Raw genomic sequence first — 19,987 nt, forward strand, 5'->3', positions numbered from 1 at the left:
GAGGGGTGGGGTAGTTTGTAGGCGGCGGAAGTACTTAACGAAACTTCCATCATCATCCGGGTCACCAGCCGGTCACAGAGGATCCAAGATGGCGACTCACATGTCGAGGTGTAAAACCTGGAGTCGCGTTCAAAGGTAGATTTGGGTTGAACAAATAAATGCTCTCGAGTCAGCGCCACAGTCGAGTTAAAAACGGGGGAGTACCGATAACTTCACCCGCAGCAATGGCGGTGTCGTGTCTCTCCTTGACGCCTGCTGGGCCATAACGTCTCCTCGTCCTCCTCACCACGATTAGCTCGCTGGGTTAGCTCGATGCTAAGTGCTAGTCGTGAAATAAGAGATGGGGTCTCCCTGGCAGGCTGGTTCAAGTGACGTCACGAGGAACTTTAAATCACCGGTCGATTTGACTTTATTTAGGATCAAGACGTATTTTATTTTGTGGTGATTTAGCTTAACCCTTAACGTTTATTTGACTTTTTAATTGACAAGCAAAGCTGTTTGTTGTCAGTTAAGACATTGAGTCTTATATTTCGATCAAAGTTTGCGAAATGTGAATATATAAATACTAATTATGTGTTAAATGAACACCTCTTTTACCTGACCAGCGGAGTAAAAATCATGTATGTCAGCCGGAGTAGTTACATGATCTATTGTCCCGTTACTTTGTTATACTACGTGACTACATTTCACTTTATAATGTCTAATTGCCCATATCATAATGTACCTTTTATACTATATTGTGTTAATATATTACACTGATTTTGCATCATTAATGCATTAATACTGCATTGTAACCTTAATGTGTGAAGGATTTATTGCAGGACGGTAATGCTGCATTAGCTTTAGATAGGTGTACCTATAAACTGGCAACTTGGTTTAATTGCTACATTGTTTATTCCTTTTATTTTCCATGTTTGACTGCAGTGAATAGCCCAATTTAACTTAAAGATTAATTACATTTTTCTTTATTTTTATATTTGAAAAGTCACAAATATACTGGAACAGAACCTTAAAAAGTTTATGAAATAAAACAGTTTCGAGACAAAGTCAGAGGCATCAGACACAAAATATGTAATGTGTGGTAATGGTTCCGACCGTCGTCCAGAAGCTGAACTGATCATAAGAGCTGTAAATGGTTGATGGTGGCTTACTCAATTAGAATATAGAATAGAATAGAATATACACTTTTATTAATCCCCAAGGGGAAATTAGTTCTCTGCATTTAACCCATCCTTAGTTATTAAGGAGCAGTGGGCTGCGGTGAAGCGCCCGGGAAGCAACTGGGGGTTCAGTGCCTTGCTCAAGGACACTTCGACTTGCAACTAATGGGGAGAGCGGGGATCGAACCCACAACCCTGCGGTTGCAGGACGGCCCTCTTACCCCACTGAGCTAAAGCCGCCCCAATTAAACAATATCCTGAAGAATCTGTGGTGTGGCTACCTTTTAGTTTGGGGATTAAACACTGTTTTCACAACTGACATTGTTGCGAAAAACGTGTTAACGGAACATTGCTTTATTTTCCTCTTAGGTTTGGGATCGCAGCGTACAGAAAATACAGCAGTGGTAGCCGATACCCAAATATCTCCCTCTCTGAACCGCTGCCTGGGATCCCAAAACCGATATTCGCATCTGGAGATGGTCTGGAACAACACGAAACCAGGATCACAACTCTAGAAAATGGGCTCAAAGTCGCTTCCCAAAACAAATTTGGTCAATTCTGCACCGTCGGAAGTAAGTTGCATCAAATATATGCAGTTCTTAACATCCGCTTGTCTCTGGGATCTGACTCATGTGGACAAAATGTGTTTGTTTTCTTTCTTATTTTTTAGTTTTAGTAAATTCTGGATCCAGACATGAAGCAAAGTACCCGAGTGGAGTAGCACACTTCATAGAGAAACTCGCCTTCTCTGTAAGTAGAGTACAGTAAAGACCGCTAAGTGAAAAGTCAAGCATGTTAAGGCCATTTAAATAATGTGGAAATTTTTTTAAATCTTCAGTCCACAGCTCAGTACGGGAGTAAAGATGAAATTCTCCTCACGTTGGAAAAACACGGAGGGATATGTGACTGCCAGACGTCAAGGTACGTCATCCTTCAGCACGATGTCGACTTCAGTATTCTAAAAGTAATGTTTGTGTATCGTTACCTTCTATTTGGGAGCGAGGCCTTTCTACTGTTGGAGAGTATGCAAATACAGCTGTTTGTGTGACGCATGGTGTGTTTTGATGCGCAGGGACACCACCATGTATGCAGTGTCTGCGGAGGTGAAGGGTCTGGACATGGTGGTCAGTCTTCTCTCTGACGCTGTTCTACAGCCTCGCCTGCTGGGTACGTCCACGCTGAACACCCATACTGGCGTTACTTTGTTTTCACTTTCTATGTTTACTCTTGTATTTACGTCTTTTAATTAGCTTTTTTTTATTACAGTTGAATTTTTACTTTACTTATTTACCTTATTCTTATTGCTGCTACAATCTATTTTGCACCAGTATCAGTTTTAATTGGCGTTTTTCTGTTTGTTTTTTTTACCTTTGACATTAATAGAGTTTGAGTTTATCCTATTTTCTTAATTTAAATGAATTTAACTTAACTTACTAAATCAATGGCTACTGTGTCTGTGTCGCCGCTGCCTATCTGACATCGTCTGCGTTTGTCTACACGCAGATGACGAGATCGAGATGACCAGAATGGCCGTACGCTTTGAGTTGGAAGATCTGAACATGAGGCCCGACCCTGAACCTTTACTCACGGAGATGATCCATGCTGTGAGTCACATGGGTGGTTTACATCCTCCAACAGCAGCTCCCTGTGAGACAGCCAACCAATTCCCCCCCGAAGTTTTAAAGCATCGAGGCTGTTACGGATATTATAAAAAACAAGAATCAGTTAATCGAGTAGTAAACTCTTTGATAAGTTCATTTTTGTTTTAATTGTTTAGAATGTAAAAATGCTGACAATGCTCATCAGAAGTTTGCCTCCTGATCAGCCTTCACTGGCAGGCGAGAATATTAAAGACCTGGATGATTTTTTATTCCAGGCCGTTTGTGTTTTGTGTCGTCTGTTAACAGAAGTAACATATTTTACGATCTCTCCTCGTCCTCACGGTGTGACACAATAAACACGTTGCTTCTTCGAACTTTAATAAAGTTCCTCCGGTCTGAAAACCCCCCTTTTTATTTGTTTCCAGGCCGCGTATCGAGGCAACACCGTCGGACTGCCTCGCTTCTGTCCTGTGGACAACGTGGACAAGATTGACAAGACGGTGCTCCACAACTACCTGCGTAACTACTTCCGCCCCGAGCGGATGGTGCTGGCGGGCGTGGGCATCGAGCACGAGCAGCTGGTCGAATGTGCCAGGAAGTACCTGCTGGGCGCCAAGCCGGTGTGGGGGACAACGGCCGTGGCCGACGTGGACCTCTCGGTGGCGCAGTACACTGGGGGCATCATCAAGGTGACTCGTTGTTTTTTAAGTTGTGTCTGTTGCTGCTGTGAGTCCTGTGTGTCGTCTCCAGGGAGCGTTTGTTAGGATTTAACCAGGAACCAGAAACTGTGTTTCACAATAAACGGATACATTTAGAATTATAATTGAAAAGCTGTTTTTTGCATCTATTTTATCGGTTGCGTAATTGATAATTGATTAAATAAAATAAAAAAGCTCTTGGCTGAGGAATTATTTTTTGTGATCAAATCTTTTATTGTTTTCTGAGATATGCACATGCAAAAGAAAATACGTACACATTCAACGTATACAAAGGTAAAAACATACAACAAACAAAATAAAATATATATCTATATAAATACGTGTAAACATGCAAACACCTGCACACATATTAACATATATATGCACATATTTGCAAACCCCCATACATGCACACACATGAATACTGTTAATGTACCCCCTCCCACTGTTGGCGATGCCCACCCCCCTCATACAGCTCCAGATATTATATAAGGAAATGTATTATATTATGATACAATATTGTTGAATTTTGCTCAACGCTGTGGACCAGGATACGATGGTTCTTTCGCACCATGTATTCTGGCTGTTGAATGTTCCATATTCACTCCATCAAGGTAGCTAGCTCGGCTGAGGAATGACGTTGGATGTGAAACTGCAATAACTTCAAAGTATTTTTGGGGACAAGTTTTTGCTAGGAATGTTTCTGAATTCAATGGGGTAAAACTGAGATATGCAGTTAGTCCAGAAGGATAATAACCTCTTCTTTTATTCTCTTAGATTGAGAAGGATATGTCGGATGTGAGCCTTGGCCCCACCCCCATCCCGGAGCTCACCCACATCATGATCGGCCTGGAGAGCTGCTCCTTCCTGGTGGGTGTTCACGGCGCCCGGCTAACCCGAAGAGTCTCAAACCAGGTGTCTGATGCTTGTTCGCTACATTCCCAAATAATAAATGAATGTTTTCTCTTCGCAGGAGGACGACTTCATCTCACTCGCGGTGCTCAACATGATGATGGGTGGAGGCGGCTCCTTTTCGGCAGGGGGGCCTGGGAAAGGCATGTTCACCCGCCTCTACCTGAACGTGCTCAACAGGTGAACCTCTCGCAAACGATTCAGATAATTCACGACTATTAAACTTGATACAACTTTGCTAGCCTCACTAGTCACCACCAGAAATACTAGTAGGCCAGGCTTATGTTATTAATGTACACATTTGAGTTACATATTCACGTGCTGCTCTGCTCTTCTTGAAGTCTGAGAACATAAACTTATGCTGACACTGTTTACTGAGGCAATGCATCAAGTGAGAAGTAGTCATTTTCTCAGACCACCATGCAATCGGACTTCGTTTTGCTCCTGGAGGAGTCGCCCCCTGCTGGCCAGTAGAGAGAATGCCGCTTTAATACATTGAAGCATAGACTTCTATACAACCAGAGGAGTCGCCCCCTGCTGGCCAGTAGAGAGAATACCAGCTGCATTTAAAATGTGTTTGGTTGTTGAACAATGTGACTAACAAATTAAAATGGCTATATATATATTTAACCTTATAGATTAAACTTTGCTCATTTTTAACTTTGTTCTGAGGGTTTTGTTACTTTTAGACTAGTCAACTATTCGAAGCATTAACTTCCTTTTAAACATCAATGACATGTAGAAGTCGGGAACATCCCCAATTGTTCGTCACCAAAGTAACACCATCTTCTGGTGTTCCTGTCGGTTGTAGGCATCACTGGATGTACAATGCCACCTCCTACCATCATAGCTATGAGGACACCGGTCTGCTGTGTATCCATGCCAGTGCGGACCCCAGACAGGTTGGTACCGGCTCAGCACCGCAGGGTTCAAATGTCGTATTGTACTTTTTATATTAACAAAGTTGCAGGTATCCCTCTAATACCTGTTTACAAAAAGAACATTGCACAATTTATTGTGAATGTTTATTCTCGTGGTCTGTTGTGTTCTTATCGTTGCACACATTTTGCCTCCAGGTGCGGGAAATGGTTGAGATAATAACCAGAGAGTTCATTCAGATGGCAGGCAGTGCAGAAGAGGTGACGGCAACTTACACAATATTGATTAAAGAAACGATGGGCGCCGTCACATTCTTAGAGCATTTTTCTTCTTCTCCTCCTGCCCCCGTGTGTATGTAGATGGAGCTGGAGAGGGCCAAGACTCAGCTCAAGTCCATGCTGATGATGAACCTCGAGTCCAGGCCCGTTATTTTTGAAGATGTTGGCCGCCAGGTTCTCTCCACAGCAAAGAGAAAGCTGCCGCATGAGCTGTGTGATCTAATAAGTGAGTTCTGAACACAATCAGTGCTCCTAAAATATCTGTGTGAGAGGATTGATATTTCTCATTTCACCCTCCGTGTATGCGCGTGTTTTTGACTCGTCAACTAAATCCTGATTTCTAGGCAACGTGACGGCCGGCGACATCAAGAGAGTCGCCACCAAGATGCTGCGCAGTAAGCCCGCCGTCGCAGCTCTGGGAGACCTGACGGATCTGCCCTCGTACGAACACATCCAGGCCGCCCTGTCCAGCAAGGACGGACGTCTGCCCCGCATGTACCGCCTCTTCCGATAGGCTGAGCCGGTCGTCGCCGGCAGACATCCCTGTAAATATGCTGGACTGGTTGCATTAGTGTTCCCTCCCACCGAAGAACTTGATCCAGCTCACTCTGGGAAGGGACTAATACCCGTGCTCTCCACCGTACCTCTGAGAGTGGATCTTCATGTTGCGTTGTGCTCCAGTCGCCATTGTCTCACTACAGTTGGACTATCTGTATTTATTGATTGGGGGCGGGAACGCCTTATTTCATTATTTACTGGGGTGGTGTCAGGAGTTTGGTTCTATAGGAACAATTCACCCCAAAGCCAAATGTAAGTGTTACGTTCTCATTTCAAAACTCCCAATTACAACCCGTTATGTTTTTAAGTTTCTGAATGAATGACACGTTCAATGGGAATGACGGCATTTAGGAACGAGAAGAGCGCGTCAGTGTCTAGACGGTGGTTAACCAGCTTTATGGTTTTCCTTTAGCTCTCTAAATAATTCAGAGCTGCACCTTGAGCCTTCTCTTTTTCCAGAGTGGATGGATACAAATAAAGGAGAAAACCTTACGAGTGATACAAAAGCACTTCATAGTCTCTTCAAACACCGGATATGGACACAAAGGGATGGTTGACGGATTAATAAAGACATCCTTGGAATGTTTTGGGATAAATGAGGCAAACCTCACAACTAACTCGCCGATTTATCGTAATCATGTCTCGGTAACTGACACTGTAGAGAATGAAATCTGTTATGCTTTTTTTGTATTTTTGGTTGTGTAGATGTACTTGCAAATTAAAAAATATAAATGTTTTTGGACAAAATCCAGCCAACAAACAAGTGCGTTGTTAAATGTTTTATTTTGTGATGTTAAAAATGACTTATAAAAATATGCAGATAAAGTTAAAAGGTCTTAAGGAAATGAAAAATACTCACAGGCACTTTTTTTTTTAGAGCAAACTTCTTCATGCTGGGAATTCATTAATATGGTAATAAACATGAAGTACAGTGGCGATGAAAGGCGTTCAGGTACAGTCTGATGCAAAGGAGCACTTAGCCCAATCAGAGGAAAGGTACAGGCAGTAACGGTGTAAATTAATGAGAGTTCCTCTAGTTAAATATAAGCTGTCAAATACATTTGTTCTCCCTGAAGTTCAACAGTAGCTTGTAACAACCTCCTCACTGTCATATCCGTCATATCAGACGCAAACAAGCTTAGAACAAAATTCAAGTCAAATCGACCAACGTATTAAAAAAGTGCACCTCGACGTGCCACCAAACGCTTGTATTAGATTATTATTTGTAGGACTACATTTGATGAAAAATTCACAAGGCATTTAAAAAAAAGAAAATAACATTCTTGTTCTTGATGCTTTAGGAACACCTACAAGAGAATGAATGCAGTAACGGCGCCTTTAAGGTTAGACAGTGGAGCGTGTGACTGCAGAGTCCCCCCCCCCTCCCCAGCTCAGTCCTGTTTGAGTCGAGGGGGCTGTGTGTGTGTGTGTGTGTGGCCTCGAGGTCCCTGCCCTCAAGCACAGCCACACGCGGACAGTTCCCATCAACGCCCAACAGAGGGCGCACTCTGCTCAGGCACCACGACCAGCACTGGGCTTCTTCTGTGTAGTTAAGACAACTCTGGTTTTCCTTTTTGGTCTGTTTTTTCTTTCTTTCTTTTTTCCAAGCCTGCTTTTGCGCTCAGGGTTTAGGAGACGGTGCAGATGCTGCTGCTACTCTGGCTCTTCATGGCCTCCCTCCTCTTCAGCTCTCTGGTGATCCTCCTCCTGATGCCCTCCAAGTACAAGCTCCTGTCAAACTGTCCCGCACCCAGGGGAATACTAGACGACAAACACACACACACGTAGTGAAAACATGGAACTCAACTAACAAAGAGAATTCCAAAGCATACAGTATATACCGTGTAAATTAACATATGAATATAACACATTTCCTTGACTTTACTAAAACTTTTTGGACTTTTTTTCATCCCGATGTGCGCGCACACGCCGGCATCGGAGCTCTGCGGCGCGCGAGATGGAGATCGGAGTCGTGTTAACGCGACACGTAGAGACAGAATGACATGCTGCTGGTTAGAGACGACCAACAACAGACGTATTGGAAGCTCATTCTGCGCATGCGTTAAATGCGTTAAAAAAAATTAACTAATTAATCCTGTAATTTAATCATAACGCGTTATTTTTCACAGCACTAATATATATATATAATGTAATATATATATGTGAATATTAAGCTTCCTGTAGTCACCATTGTCGCTAACATATCCAGGTTTATTTATTATTATTTATATTTATTTATTAATATTCTTCTAACATTACCCTGCTATGTGTTTGCGTCATAGAACACTGTAAATACGAATTTATATCACAGGCTTTTATTTTGACTTTCATTTTAAGCACTTCCGTTTTATCGTTTTTGGTTTAAGACAGAAACGGAATACACAAGTGTTTTTCCGTTTTTGGTTTCAAATGGTAAACGAAGAAACCACGTTATTTCCGTATTCCGTATTTTGAATGAAACAAAAAAACAGACGAACAAAACCTACACGGACCGACGAGGTCACCATGGCAACATTGTCACATGACATGAATGCTCTCTGGTTCTGTGACGTCGCTACTCGCTAGTGACGTCACGGAGCACCGAACCAGAGTTTATATATAGCAGTGACTTCCAGCAGGAATTTGTTCTTTGAATTGGCAGAAACCCCGACCACGACGTGTGGTAAGAGAGGTAATGGGGTGTGGGGCTGTGAGATTCACAGAAAGGGTGGGTGGGAAGGCCATTCTCATATGAGAATCGCCAAGGTCCAAAAGATAAAAGAGGAACAAAAATGGAATTAATTTCTTACATAAAGAAATTAAAAACGTATTCAAGTGCGTTGTCTTTTTGAATGCATTTTTATTCCTTTTTAATCGTGGATGTATTCAAAAATGTATTTGCAGAAGTATTACAGTAATACAAGACGGTGTATAGCACCTCCCAGTGGTGGCTTGTGTGCGTGTGTTTGTGCGTGTTTATGTGTCTGTATGTCTGTGTGTGTGTGTGTGTGTGTGTGTGTGTGTGTGCGTGTGTGTGTGTGTTTATGTGTCTGTATGTCTGTGTGTGTGTGTATGTCTGTGTGTGCGTGTGTGTGTGTTTATGTGTCTGTATGTCTGTGTGTGTGCGTGTCACCTCATGGAGGGGAGGGGTCCTCACAAGATTAATATCTGCACTTTATGGGGGGGATGTGTATGTGTGTCTGTGTGTGTGTGTGTGGGTGTGTGTGCGTGTGTGTGTGTGTATGTGTGTGTCATCTCATGGAGCGGAGGGGTCCTCATATCTGCAGTCTTTATGTATTATTATAAAGTTAAATCTTTGTGAAGAATAAAATTTACTTTTACCCGAGGCTGGACAACACAACCACCATGTTTGTCATTCGTGTTGTTTTGTTGCTGCTTTTCCTACAGAGTGGGAGCAATCGTCCCCACATTTGGTCCAGAACATCCTGGACTTTTTGATTTGAGATGCTTCATTCAGTTTTGCTTTAGCTGTCCCTCTGAGTTTTTTTCTCAAATGCTGGGCTCAAGGATTACAGCATATTTACTTTGTGCTTTTGCGACCACATTAGATGTGATGTCTGAGTAACCATGTTGTTTAGCCACGAGGTAGCGCTGCAGCAGCAGCAGCATCTATACATTTATGAATCTGACTGAGTGTGTGTGAGAGGGATGCTACAACCAACTCAGCATTACATTTGAACAATGTGACGGTGATGACGAATAATTAGCAATATCCTGGTCACGGTGGGAGTCACGACACTTCCTGCACAGCCTCTGAGATGCCGTGGAGTCTGTGTTGTTGTTGTTGTTGTTCAGACGATGTTGGTTGTTGTGTTAAACGGACTGCTGTAGGAAAATGAAGTGGGTGCTAAATGTGAAAATGAAGCTGCAAGCTTCAAGAAATGAACTGCTTTTTGTGTTTATTTTCCTTATGTGGGTGTTATTGTGCCTCCAGAAGTACAACAATAAATGTAATACATCTTCTAATACATGAGTTTTATTATCCGTTTCATTTGCTCGAATGATTGAACCACCAGTCCTACAATTAATGCAAACCCCATTTACATTTCTATAGGTACTGAGATGATGTGGGTTCACTTTCTATGATCATTATCCATATTCGTTGAATCAAAGGAAAAATTATCTTTTATGACGAAGCAGCATCACTCTTAGAAAAAAACTGACGGATCTTTAAAACATGATGAACTTTGTTTGTTGCCCAGGAATATGACAATAAACAGGAAGTTGAGAAATTAAAAAAAGCAGGTGACTTGAGATCTTAGGTTTTATTGGACCACCTGATCATTATTCTGGGTTGTTTCCCAAAAGACCCAAATGGAAATCACCTTTCATATTGGATGTACAACAACCATCTTACCGTCTACCAGACTAAGAGCAGGAGAAATTATGAAAAGGAAATAATTACATTTAAGGCGCCCTGATAACTAGAAACCATGCATCCTAAATGTGAGGGGAACACATTTATGGATTATCACAAGGCAGCACAACCACCTGGGAGACAGTGGGTCGGCAGCTTCTGCGGTGTTCGCCCAAGAAACAGCAGAACGAGGTGGAACTATAAATATGATAACAGCAACAACTCTGCAGACACATTACTTTGACTAATCTATATTAGGAACTGTGTTGCATTCAACCAGGGGTGCTCAATACGTCGATCGCGGCGACCTACCCCCCCCCCCCCCCCCCCCGTAGGTAGATCATTTTGACATGGTCATTTTATAAGTAGCTCGCGTGCTGAAAAAGTGTGAGCACCCCTGACTTATGGAGTAAAGTTAAAGACTACTTTTTTTACATTCTGGCTCCAATATGTAGCTGGTGGAGATTCTTACTGCTTAGCATTTCCTTTAAATGCCCACAATACATTTGCAAAAAGTTTAAGACTTATTTATAAACTATTTTAAGATGAACAGCTACTGCAGGGTTGCCAGGTCTGTGTGACAAAACCAGCCCAATGGCCAATCAAAACCAGCCCAAAAACCAGCCCAATATCAGAACTCAAAATATGCCAGTGCCAAACCATATACACTGCTTTTAAAGTCCATGTCCATGTGTGTACGTGCTGATCTGGAGTCAGTTTGGTAGGATTTGAGTATAAATAAATTATTTCATTTAAAATATGGATTTTTATTTAAAGATATTCATGTAATTTGCATGCAAAATAGGTCTACCCGAACCAGCGGACAACAAATTCAACCCGCGGCAACACTTCAAAAGTAGCCCAATTCCGCGGGAAAACCGCGGATCTGGCAACACTGAGCTACTGAGACAATTCACTTTAACTATATTGGAAGAAAAATAAATGAATGTCAGCGGGACTCACTTGTCTCTGCCTGGCCTGAGTTTGACCTGGAAGATGCCGATGACGGGCCGGTGGTCCGAGGTCTTGATGCTGGAGCAGCTGGTGTACTTGACCACGTGTATGTCATCAGCCTGTCTGCTCCTGGTCAGGATCCTGTCCTGTGGACACGCAGAGAGCTTCAACCCCGCCGAGAGCCACGACACACTGACTCTCACCACGCCGGCCAGTCGAGACTACATCGTGGCGCCTTCGATCAAATGTTTGGCGTATTTCAGTGGCTTGATTTTGATTTTCTTGCATCTTCTTACTGTGTATGAAGGCGTTCTCTGTTTAGAAGTCGTGTCGTAGATATCGCAGCCGACATCGAACTTGTACGTGGGGAGGAAGTGTATCGGTGCCTCTTGGAAACCTTTAAAGATCGAACCTGGAGGGGAAACAAGTAGATTTGCACCGCGAGAGATCAATCAAACAACAACAACAACAACAATCTGCTTCTATGAGAGATGTTTCCACAGAGATTTAGCCTCGACCGTGCACGCATACCCTCCTTCATTTCCTTGCAGAGCTGGTCGTGCTCCAGCAGAGGACCCATCTCTCCCCCCACCGTGCGGTTCATGACGGCCTCCACGTCGACCCGGTCTTTGCACAGCCGGAAGTTAAAGTCTCCAAACCAGAAGACCTGGTCGAACCTCGTGGTGACGTCAGCTACAATTCAAAAAGACATCCTGTGACCATCTGTTGCGTCCCGTGACTTAGACAGCCCTTTTTCAGGAAGAGGGTGGAGCTATCTCTTTCAGGTCTGGTACGCCTGGAGCAACACGGGACATATATACACCCAGACTAAGTGTTTCTCACTCTCTCTCTCTCGACCTCAGATTTCTGTGGAATGGTGCCGAAGTGTCGGCCACCATCTGTGTCTGCGGGTGAAGCTGGGGAGGGGTTCTCTGACATTTTTGTTGTGTCCATTTTCTCCTGTTTTGTGGTCAGACAGGGAGCTCAGTATTGTTTTTCCTTTCTTCTATGGTAGGTCAGTGGGATCTTTTGTTTTCTAGTCAGCATGGGGGTTTTGTTTGTTGTGTTGGCCTTGGAGACTCTGACGCCTTTTTCTTTTGCTTCTGTGTTAATCTACCGTTTGTTAACCCTTGTGTTGCCTTAGGGTCATTTTGACCCGAATCAATATTACACCCTCCCCCCGCCTTTGGGTCATTTTGACCCGATTCAATGTTTCACCCTCCTGTTACCTTTATATTTACTAACATATTTTACCCTTTGGGTTCAATTTGACGCCAGCAATTAAAACCTCCAGAAAATTATTAGAATTAATATTGTTTTCCAAGTTTAAGTGTGAGGCACTTTATGTTTGTTTGTTGACTACCGAAAGAACACCGACATTAAACATTGAATGGGGTCAAATTAATCCTAAAGCGGGGGGAGGGTGTAATATTGATTCGGGTCAAAATGACCCTAAGGCAACACAAGGGTTAAGCCTTAACTCTGTGAAATAAATATTCTTTATTTTCTTAAGTATTTAACTTTATTGTTTGCCTCCTTTGTTTCCCCCTTAGCTGTATCCCTTATTATTTGTATGTTGCGGCCTGTGCACCCTGAGACAACCAAGAGGCCGTAACACCATCGGACGACCAGACATTATTCTCATCATCGCCAACACCGAAAACGAAGCGCTTTACAAGAATAATAAGACATTTCATTCAATCAAAGGTGACTTTTCCCGTCTCTCACACAAGGGGAGGGAGTCTTACATGCCGTGGAGCGATATGGGTTGGTGTCTGGAAGGCCTTTGGGCAGCGCCAGAGCCTCGATGATCTTGTTGTAATCGAGTACTCTCTCGTAAACTTTGGCATCTCCGGCTGGAAGCAGAAGCAGAAATTAGAACCGCGCCCGGCTGGCGGTCAACGCTGCAGCGTTTAAATGAAGCAGTTATGCTGAGTGTTATAACAAAAACATGCCAATCAAAGAAAACGTCTGGACAGTGTTTAGAATATTTACAGTGGACATGCCGGTCTGCTGAAGAAGTCGAATTTTGGTTTTCCTCAGGCATCAAAGAGACAAATTCCCCGTCTGTGTTGCCACATCCCTCTGAATGAGTCCCCGGCCTCCCCGATAACAGCCCCCTTGGTATCATAAACCACGGCTCCAGTCTGCAGCCTCCTACTCACAGGTGAAATGTGATGTGATGAAGAGGAAGGAAGTGCCAAAAAAGGTGAAGGCGATTCCCACTGCCCCTTTAGTCTTGATCTGAGAGATGATCCTCGTCGTGACCGTGGCGTGCTCCACCTCTAACGGCACAGAATGTGGTGGTCAGTGTCAGAGCCATGAAAGTGGATCAGATGGACTCAAACACAAAAGCAAGTGCGGTGTCCATTCAAGAAATATGCCACCGCAGCAAAATCCTTTTTTTAATCGACAATTAAGATGAATTAAAAACCAACTAAATGCGTGTCAGAATATATTTCCATCATCTCACACACACACACATATAATAGAAGCGTGGAGCGAGTTCATTACCTGAGCAGAACCAGATGAGGTCTCTTCTGACGAATACGGTGAGGTACAAGACGCCATGTGACGCTGCGTAGAGCATCACGTAGTACGGTCCCAGAGTCTCCTGGAGGCGGGTCTCCCACTCCTTTCTGCATAGGCCATCGGCAATTAGAAATAACTCACTTTAACTCGGTGACGAGGATTCAAATCAAACAGAAACTGAACCCACTTGTCCGGACAGCCCTCCTGGACCCCAATGATGTAAAAGTCTTGCGCAAATTCAGAGTCCGTCGGAAGGAGGAGGTCATCTAAGTTGGATGGAAGCCCCTGAAAATAACAGGAACTTGGTTATAACTCGGGTTTTCTTAAGACTTTAAATGGTCCTTCTGCATCTGTGAGATGCAGAAGTCTCGACGTCCTGCTACCTTCTCTCCCTGCATGTTCCAGGTGGCTACGTAGATGCCCACTCTCCTGTCGGGGAAGTGGCGGTCCAGCTCCTCGGCCCCGAGCAAGGCACCGCTTCCCAGCACGCTGCCCTCCAGAAAGCTCCTGGGACAAAAACACACACACACACACACATCAGAGTAGAACATTAGCACTTCTAAGGGTGGCCAACGTGCCTGGAGGGATGCAGAGTAGGAAAGAAGAAGAAAAAAGTCAATAATCTCAAAGTAAAAATACTATTCCCAGCCGGGCACTGACTGTGTATTGGGAATACAGACAAGACCCTTTTTTTTTACACTCCTGCTGTCAAAGACTGAACTGAACAAGCATCCTTCTGATCGTGTGTTAATCCCTCTCCTCACTGCCACCTTTCCATGTTCTCTTCCAAATGTGAGCACTGCCAACACAGGATGGAAAAAAACTAATTAACAGTCCGTCGGTGTGGCTTCAACACTCACTCCTGATGCTGAACCCAGCTCCAGATGTGCTCATCAGCTCCAATCAGAAGGCACAATCAATACAACGAGGCTTGCAGTGAATAGAAGATACGATAGATAATGAATATGCAGTGCCTGTGCGTCGTGACTCTCTTTCGAGCAATTCTCTAATGCGGTCGAGGATCTTAAGACCCCTTGAAACATACTGCTCTTCAAAATGCTTCTCTCTGACGCTGGAAAGAGGGAGCCTTACAAAAGAGCCTTCCAGCCTGGGGATGACATCACCCCCGTCGGTCATGACGTGCCATTGCTGACTGTACCTGTTTCTCACGTCCTGTGGCCTGATGGGGCTGAGCACGCTGTAGGTGGACCTCATGGAGTTGACCGAGGCACCGTCTGACCCCATGTTGTCCAGGTGGCGGCTGTCGCTCAGGTTCCTGGGGAGCCTCTCCCCGAGTTTCTCTCCGGCCAACACGGCGTAATCCACACAATCCCTGTCGATGCTCTTCGCCGCCCTCAAGGTGGCTGACGCAAAGCTCTCCTCCAGAGCGGGCAGCGTCCCCGTGGGTCGCACCGGAGACAGACGCGCCTTGGCGGGTCTCGCCCGGTGGTCCGTGGGGTCGCTCTGCTGACTGCGGGGCCTCGTTTCGTACTCGGAGAGACTCCGTCCTCTGTCCCGGGAGACCGGGGATCCTGTCGCGACGGCAGAGCGAGGTCTCGTCATGGAGTCCCGGTCAGACCTGATGGGGACAAACCCGCCGGGATCCGGGGCTGCTTGGTCCTCGCTCAGCGAGTCCGTGGAGGAGCCCGTCTCCACCGGGTCGCTCAGGCTCTCCTGGCTGTTTCTCAGCCTGCTGGTCCTCACAGTCTCCTCCACCGAGACACTGATTGTGTTGGACTTCGGCAGCTTGGGTAGTGAGGGCGGCCGAGGCTGGTATGGACTGATCTCCCCCTCTGCATTACTAGCACTGCGCTTGTGGACATCACTGTGTTCCCTGCAGGACGTGGGATCCACTCGGGAGGTCGTGAGTGGCCTGCTGTCAGAGACATTTGAAGCTCCTTTACTGGGAGCTTGACGGGACTGGTGGATCGGGCCGTGAGCTCCATTCTCAGTCATCCTCTCGTCATGTCCTGGGCGCAGCTTTGGTCACTTTGGTCAGGTGGGTGCAGCTCGCTCATCGCTAACTGGCATCGCACCTGAACACACAGGGAAGAGGACCAGTCAATTAAATGTTGGCCTTTTTTAGCACGGTATTTCCAGTCGAAGACATCATTAATATTAGTTAAACGTGAAGCATTAGTTAAAAATAACACTTAACTAACACAATGCTAGCAGCGTGAGCTAACGCTAGCTAACTATGCTCTAAATTAGCTCGCGAGAGTCGCATTTGTATCAAATGATCGTCACTTTTCCAAAGCTTCATGGTTTTATGCTAACTAACATATCATCCGGCCAACACGTCACTAGGTGTACACATAAGCTAACAGCTGACAGCTAGCCTTCTCGCCCACAGAAATCAGAAAAGGCTAGCTAACAGCTAGCTAGCTGTAACGCGTTATAAGGACGCTCAGCTCGCGTTGGAAACGAAATATCGTGTTAATAACCCGGAAATATCGGTAGTTTCCGTCTCATGTAACTGTCCGGTTGTCATCTAGTTGATTAATAAAGTTACCTGTGGGTTTACTGTGAGATTTCAGAGCGGGTGATTTAGGAAAATCTGAATCACTTCCTTAGCAACGTTTGACAACAGATTTTGTTACCAAGAGAGTCGCTCGTGAGAGCAGAGCAGCGCTCACAGCGCCCACCTGTGGTGGGCGGTGGAAGTGCACCCAACTCAAACGATCGCAGTCTGTTGGACGGTCGTCATCTCCCTGTATCCTAAACGGTTAAGTTTCAGCATATTGCATATCATATAGTGCATTAAAGTATCCATAACATGTCAATGACTGTTGTATTGCAGCGTGATATTATCCCTTTATTGCGCATGTAAATCATTCACTATGTAATTACTGTGTTTATTATTTGTCTTATGCTAATTGTCTTGACAGGTCGGCTTACTTATAGATCAACGTTTCATCATTCATCAAGTTAATCAACCATATGTTACAAACTAACATACATTAAAGCCAAAAAATAAATAAAGATTAAAAACTAAAACCGCTGAGCGATGTGGATTCCTACAATAAGCACAACTGAAACTGTAAGAAGCATTTGAACACCCACTGTATGAAAGACTAATAAAGACACATAGAATCATGTTACAACAGCCTTATTAGATCTAAAGTTATATTTGGTGTTCATTATCACAAAATAACCTCACATATTCCTGATATTTGTTTTCCTATTAAATTACTTATCTTGGTATATTAGGGGGGTATCGGTGCTTTTACAATGGACACATTTCTGCATTAATTAGAATATTTCATTGGGATATGACAATAACCTAAAATTCACCCTTTAAAAAATCGCCATCCTTTCACCTAAATTATTATTTTAAACAATATATTTTACAGATCATCAATTTAAGTATTTAAAAATGCATATTGGTGATATATCCTATCATTTTGCATCTTAGTTTCAGAAAAGTATTTACCAATATATGCAATATATGCCAGTATTTGCCAATATGTGCCAGTGTTTAACAACTTCAGATGTTTTTATTTTTAAAAATACTTTATTATTTAATTATATTTCCTTTACATGATCTAACGCAATCATTTGCTATAATTCACATATTTAATATGTTTTCATATATATTAAAATGTCACTCGTTATACGTCTCGCTCACATTTCTTTATGTTTATTATGTGATACTCTTTGTAACTTTCAGAAAGTTATTATTAGTATGCATTTACATGTTGGTCACTCCCTGAGTGAACATACAGAAACATGCACCACTACGAGCTAAATTCAGTGACTTTGCACATGATACACGATGTAATGGGAGAAAAAAATTATGTTCTAGCTGACAAATTGTTAACCCTTTCACCCTCTCACCCTTTCTGTGTCTGCTGAAAGGATTTCTGAGCCCGCCAGCCGCTGGAAATGTGGACAACCCCTCCAATATTCTGTGCATTTCTATGTCATGTTGCTGGCTCAGGTGGTTTGGACAAAAGGGCCAGTCTGCGAGTCAGGTATAAAAGCAAAGGGTTAAACCAGGTGTGGTTACAGTTCGGTGCAAGAGCAGCAGCAAGACCACCAGCAGCAGCCCACTGACCATCAAAATGACTTCCTCCGGAATGAACACTATGAGCAGGGTAAGCCGCGTCTGTTGGGTTTCATGTTCAGAACTGAAATATGAGAGTTTCTTTCAGCTCTACCAATCTTTAGAGGGTCTTTAAGTGCATTGATTTGGAACGTCATGTGTGGTTGCAGCAGGCAGTTTTAATGGAAACAACTTTAAACATGCCACCTGCTATGAACTAAAGGGCAGAGAAAAAATGAGCTAAAGTCCGATGGTAAACACAGCAGCAATAAGAGGACATATTAAACTTACATTCATCAAGTGGACGGAAACACTTTTTTTTTTAAAGGCTAATTTTGCTCCATATGTGTAAATAGAAACTTGCTTTTGGCTTTTAAAGGTTCAAATCTGCACTTTAAAGTAATCCTAGTAAAACCCAAGCTATCCTCAACACCACTACATTCAAAGAAAAGCTTAATTTTTTGTTGTTGTGTATTTTATTCAGTCAATCATTGCAATACAATACAATATTATTCTATATAATATGCTAACCAGAAAGATTGAAAAGGTATAGGTAGAAGCAAAAAATGCTTATATATTCCTATCCTAAATTATTATAATCAAATAAATCAGAAATGTAATATAAAATCAAGAAAGATAATAAAGAAAAAAAAATTGTTTTATATATATATATATATATATATAACCACATACATCTTTCATATATATATGTTTCAATCACACAACATTTTTTTTATAAATAATCCTTTTTAAAAACCAAAAATGAGTTGACCATTCTTATATCCATTTTAACATTGTTCATAATTAGACTCCTACAATAGAAATACGTCTTCTTTTAATCCCTTTTTTTAGCTTTTTGTACAGTAAACTTACAGAAACTTATTGATTCACATTGAAAGTGTTTCCCCCATATGCCCTAAAAAGAAGAATAAAGAAATGTGGCGCTTGACCACATGACACCTGTAACTCTCATGTCCCTAACCAAACACTTTCCTCCTCCCTCAGGTCACCTTCTACGAGGAGAGGAACTTCCAGGGCCGCTCCTACGAGTGCATGAGCGACTGCCCCGACATGTCCTCCTACCTGAGCCGGTGCCAGTCCTGCAGGGTGGAGCACGGCTGCTTCGTGGTGTACGACCGCAACAACTACATGGGCAACCAGTTCTTCATGAGGAGGGGCGAGTACTCCGACTACCAGAGCATGATGGGCATGAGCGACTCCATCCGGTCCTGCCGCATGATCCCCATGGTGAGATCTTGCACCTGGCTAGATTTACTGTAAATGTCACCTCTAGAGAAAATACACTTTATTTCAAATCCCCCTTCGTCTTCTCGCATCACAGCACAGGGGATCCTACAGGATGAGGATCTACGAGAGGGAGAACTTCGGAGGCCAGATGCACGAGATGATGGACGACTGCGACAACACCATGGACCGTTACCGCATGTCCAACTGCATGTCCTGCCACGTGACGGAGGGCCACTGGCTGATGTACGAGCAGCCCCAGTACCGAGGCAGGATGATGTACGTGAGGCCCAACGAGTACAGGAGCTTCATGAACATGGGCGGCAGCGGCATGAGGTTCATGAGCATGAAGCGCATCACCGACTCCTGCTACTAGACTCTCTGAGCACTGAATAAAACTGTCATGACCGAAACTGCGCCTGTGTTTTGGTCTTCTTTTACAAGTTTTTTTTATTATTCTGAGGACTCGCACTTAACACTCTTTAATCAGAGCTCGCCAGATTTATATTACTGGTTGTAATTTACAAAGAGAATGGGTCGTAAGATGAAAAGGTTTGTCATTTTCATGAAATAATTCCTCCGCCATATAACCTACACAGTAGAGCATATAGCCATTTCTGCTCATTAGATACCATTGTTTTGCCTAGCAACAGTCCAGTTTTTACATTTCATTTAAAAATGGATAGACTATTTAATTAGTGAGATCTACCTTTGGACATGAGCCGAGCTACCTGTTTATAGTCTCTGTGCTAAGCTAAGCTAACCAGC

General features: G+C 43.5%; 3 protein-coding genes across 3 annotated transcripts; 2 read left to right on the forward strand and 1 right to left on the reverse strand.

The window, feature by feature from the left end:
- Positions 1-85: 85 nt before the first annotated feature.
- On the forward strand, positions 86-6,822 carry pmpca (peptidase, mitochondrial processing subunit alpha). The gene is made up of 13 exons (XM_056419189.1): positions 86-135; positions 1,530-1,732; positions 1,831-1,910; positions 1,999-2,081; positions 2,233-2,327; positions 2,664-2,764; positions 3,187-3,450; positions 4,237-4,329; positions 4,433-4,551; positions 5,183-5,273; positions 5,448-5,510; positions 5,610-5,754; positions 5,873-6,822. Exons 1-13 carry the CDS (start codon positions 89-91, stop codon positions 6,040-6,042), a joined length of 1,554 nt encoding a protein of 517 aa, XP_056275164.1. The 5' UTR covers positions 86-88; the 3' UTR covers positions 6,043-6,822.
- A 28-nt stretch (positions 6,823-6,850) lies between these two features.
- inpp5e (inositol polyphosphate-5-phosphatase E) lies at positions 6,851-16,524 on the reverse strand. Its single transcript, XM_056419188.1, has 11 exons — positions 16,442-16,524; positions 15,089-15,965; positions 14,313-14,436; positions 14,117-14,214; positions 13,912-14,036; positions 13,563-13,682; positions 13,146-13,253; positions 11,929-12,090; positions 11,694-11,809; positions 11,407-11,543; positions 6,851-7,847 (listed from the first exon to the last, which is right to left on the reverse strand). Exons 2-11 carry the CDS (start codon positions 15,883-15,885, stop codon positions 7,715-7,717), a joined length of 1,920 nt encoding a protein of 639 aa, XP_056275163.1. The 5' UTR covers positions 15,886-15,965; positions 16,442-16,524; the 3' UTR covers positions 6,851-7,714.
- Positions 16,525-17,822: 1,298 nt separating this feature from the next.
- Positions 17,823-19,635, forward strand: LOC130196632 (gamma-crystallin M2-like). Its single transcript, XM_056418914.1, has 3 exons — positions 17,823-18,026; positions 18,980-19,222; positions 19,317-19,635. Exons 1-3 carry the CDS (start codon positions 17,994-17,996, stop codon positions 19,593-19,595), a joined length of 555 nt encoding a protein of 184 aa, XP_056274889.1. The 5' UTR covers positions 17,823-17,993; the 3' UTR covers positions 19,596-19,635.
- The last annotated feature ends 352 nt before the right edge of the window (positions 19,636-19,987 follow it).

This window comes from Pseudoliparis swirei, chromosome 7 (genome assembly GCF_029220125.1).
Source record: "Pseudoliparis swirei isolate HS2019 ecotype Mariana Trench chromosome 7, NWPU_hadal_v1, whole genome shotgun sequence".
Classification (NCBI taxonomy): Eukaryota; Metazoa; Chordata; class Actinopteri; order Perciformes; family Liparidae; genus Pseudoliparis; species Pseudoliparis swirei.

Coding starts and splice junctions, on each gene's coding strand:
- pmpca (XM_056419189.1), top strand. CDS start 89: ATGGCGACTCACATGTCGAGGTGTAAAACCTGGAGTCGCGTTCAAAG. Junction 3,451..4,236: donor ACACTGGGGGCATCATCAAG/GTGACTCGTTGT, acceptor TTATTCTCTTAG/ATTGAGAAGGATATGTCGGA. Junction 4,552..5,182: donor TACCTGAACGTGCTCAACAG/GTGAACCTCTCG, acceptor TGTCGGTTGTAG/GCATCACTGGATGTACAATG.
- inpp5e (XM_056419188.1), bottom strand. CDS start 15,885: ATGACTGAGAATGGAGCTCACGGCCCGATCCACCAGTCCCGTCAAGCT. Junction 14,037..14,116: donor CAGGAGGGCTGTCCGGACAA/GTGGGTTCAGTT, acceptor TGGCCTATGCAG/AAAGGAGTGGGAGACCCGCC. Junction 7,848..11,406: donor CTCAGGCCAGGCAGAGACAA/GTGAGTCCCGCT, acceptor TTTGTCGTCTAG/TATTCCCCTGGGTGCGGGAC.
- LOC130196632 (XM_056418914.1), top strand. CDS start 17,994: ATGACTTCCTCCGGAATGAACACTATGAGCAGG. Junction 18,027..18,979: donor GAATGAACACTATGAGCAGG/GTAAGCCGCGTC, acceptor CTCCTCCCTCAG/GTCACCTTCTACGAGGAGAG. Junction 19,223..19,316: donor CCTGCCGCATGATCCCCATG/GTGAGATCTTGC, acceptor CTCGCATCACAG/CACAGGGGATCCTACAGGAT.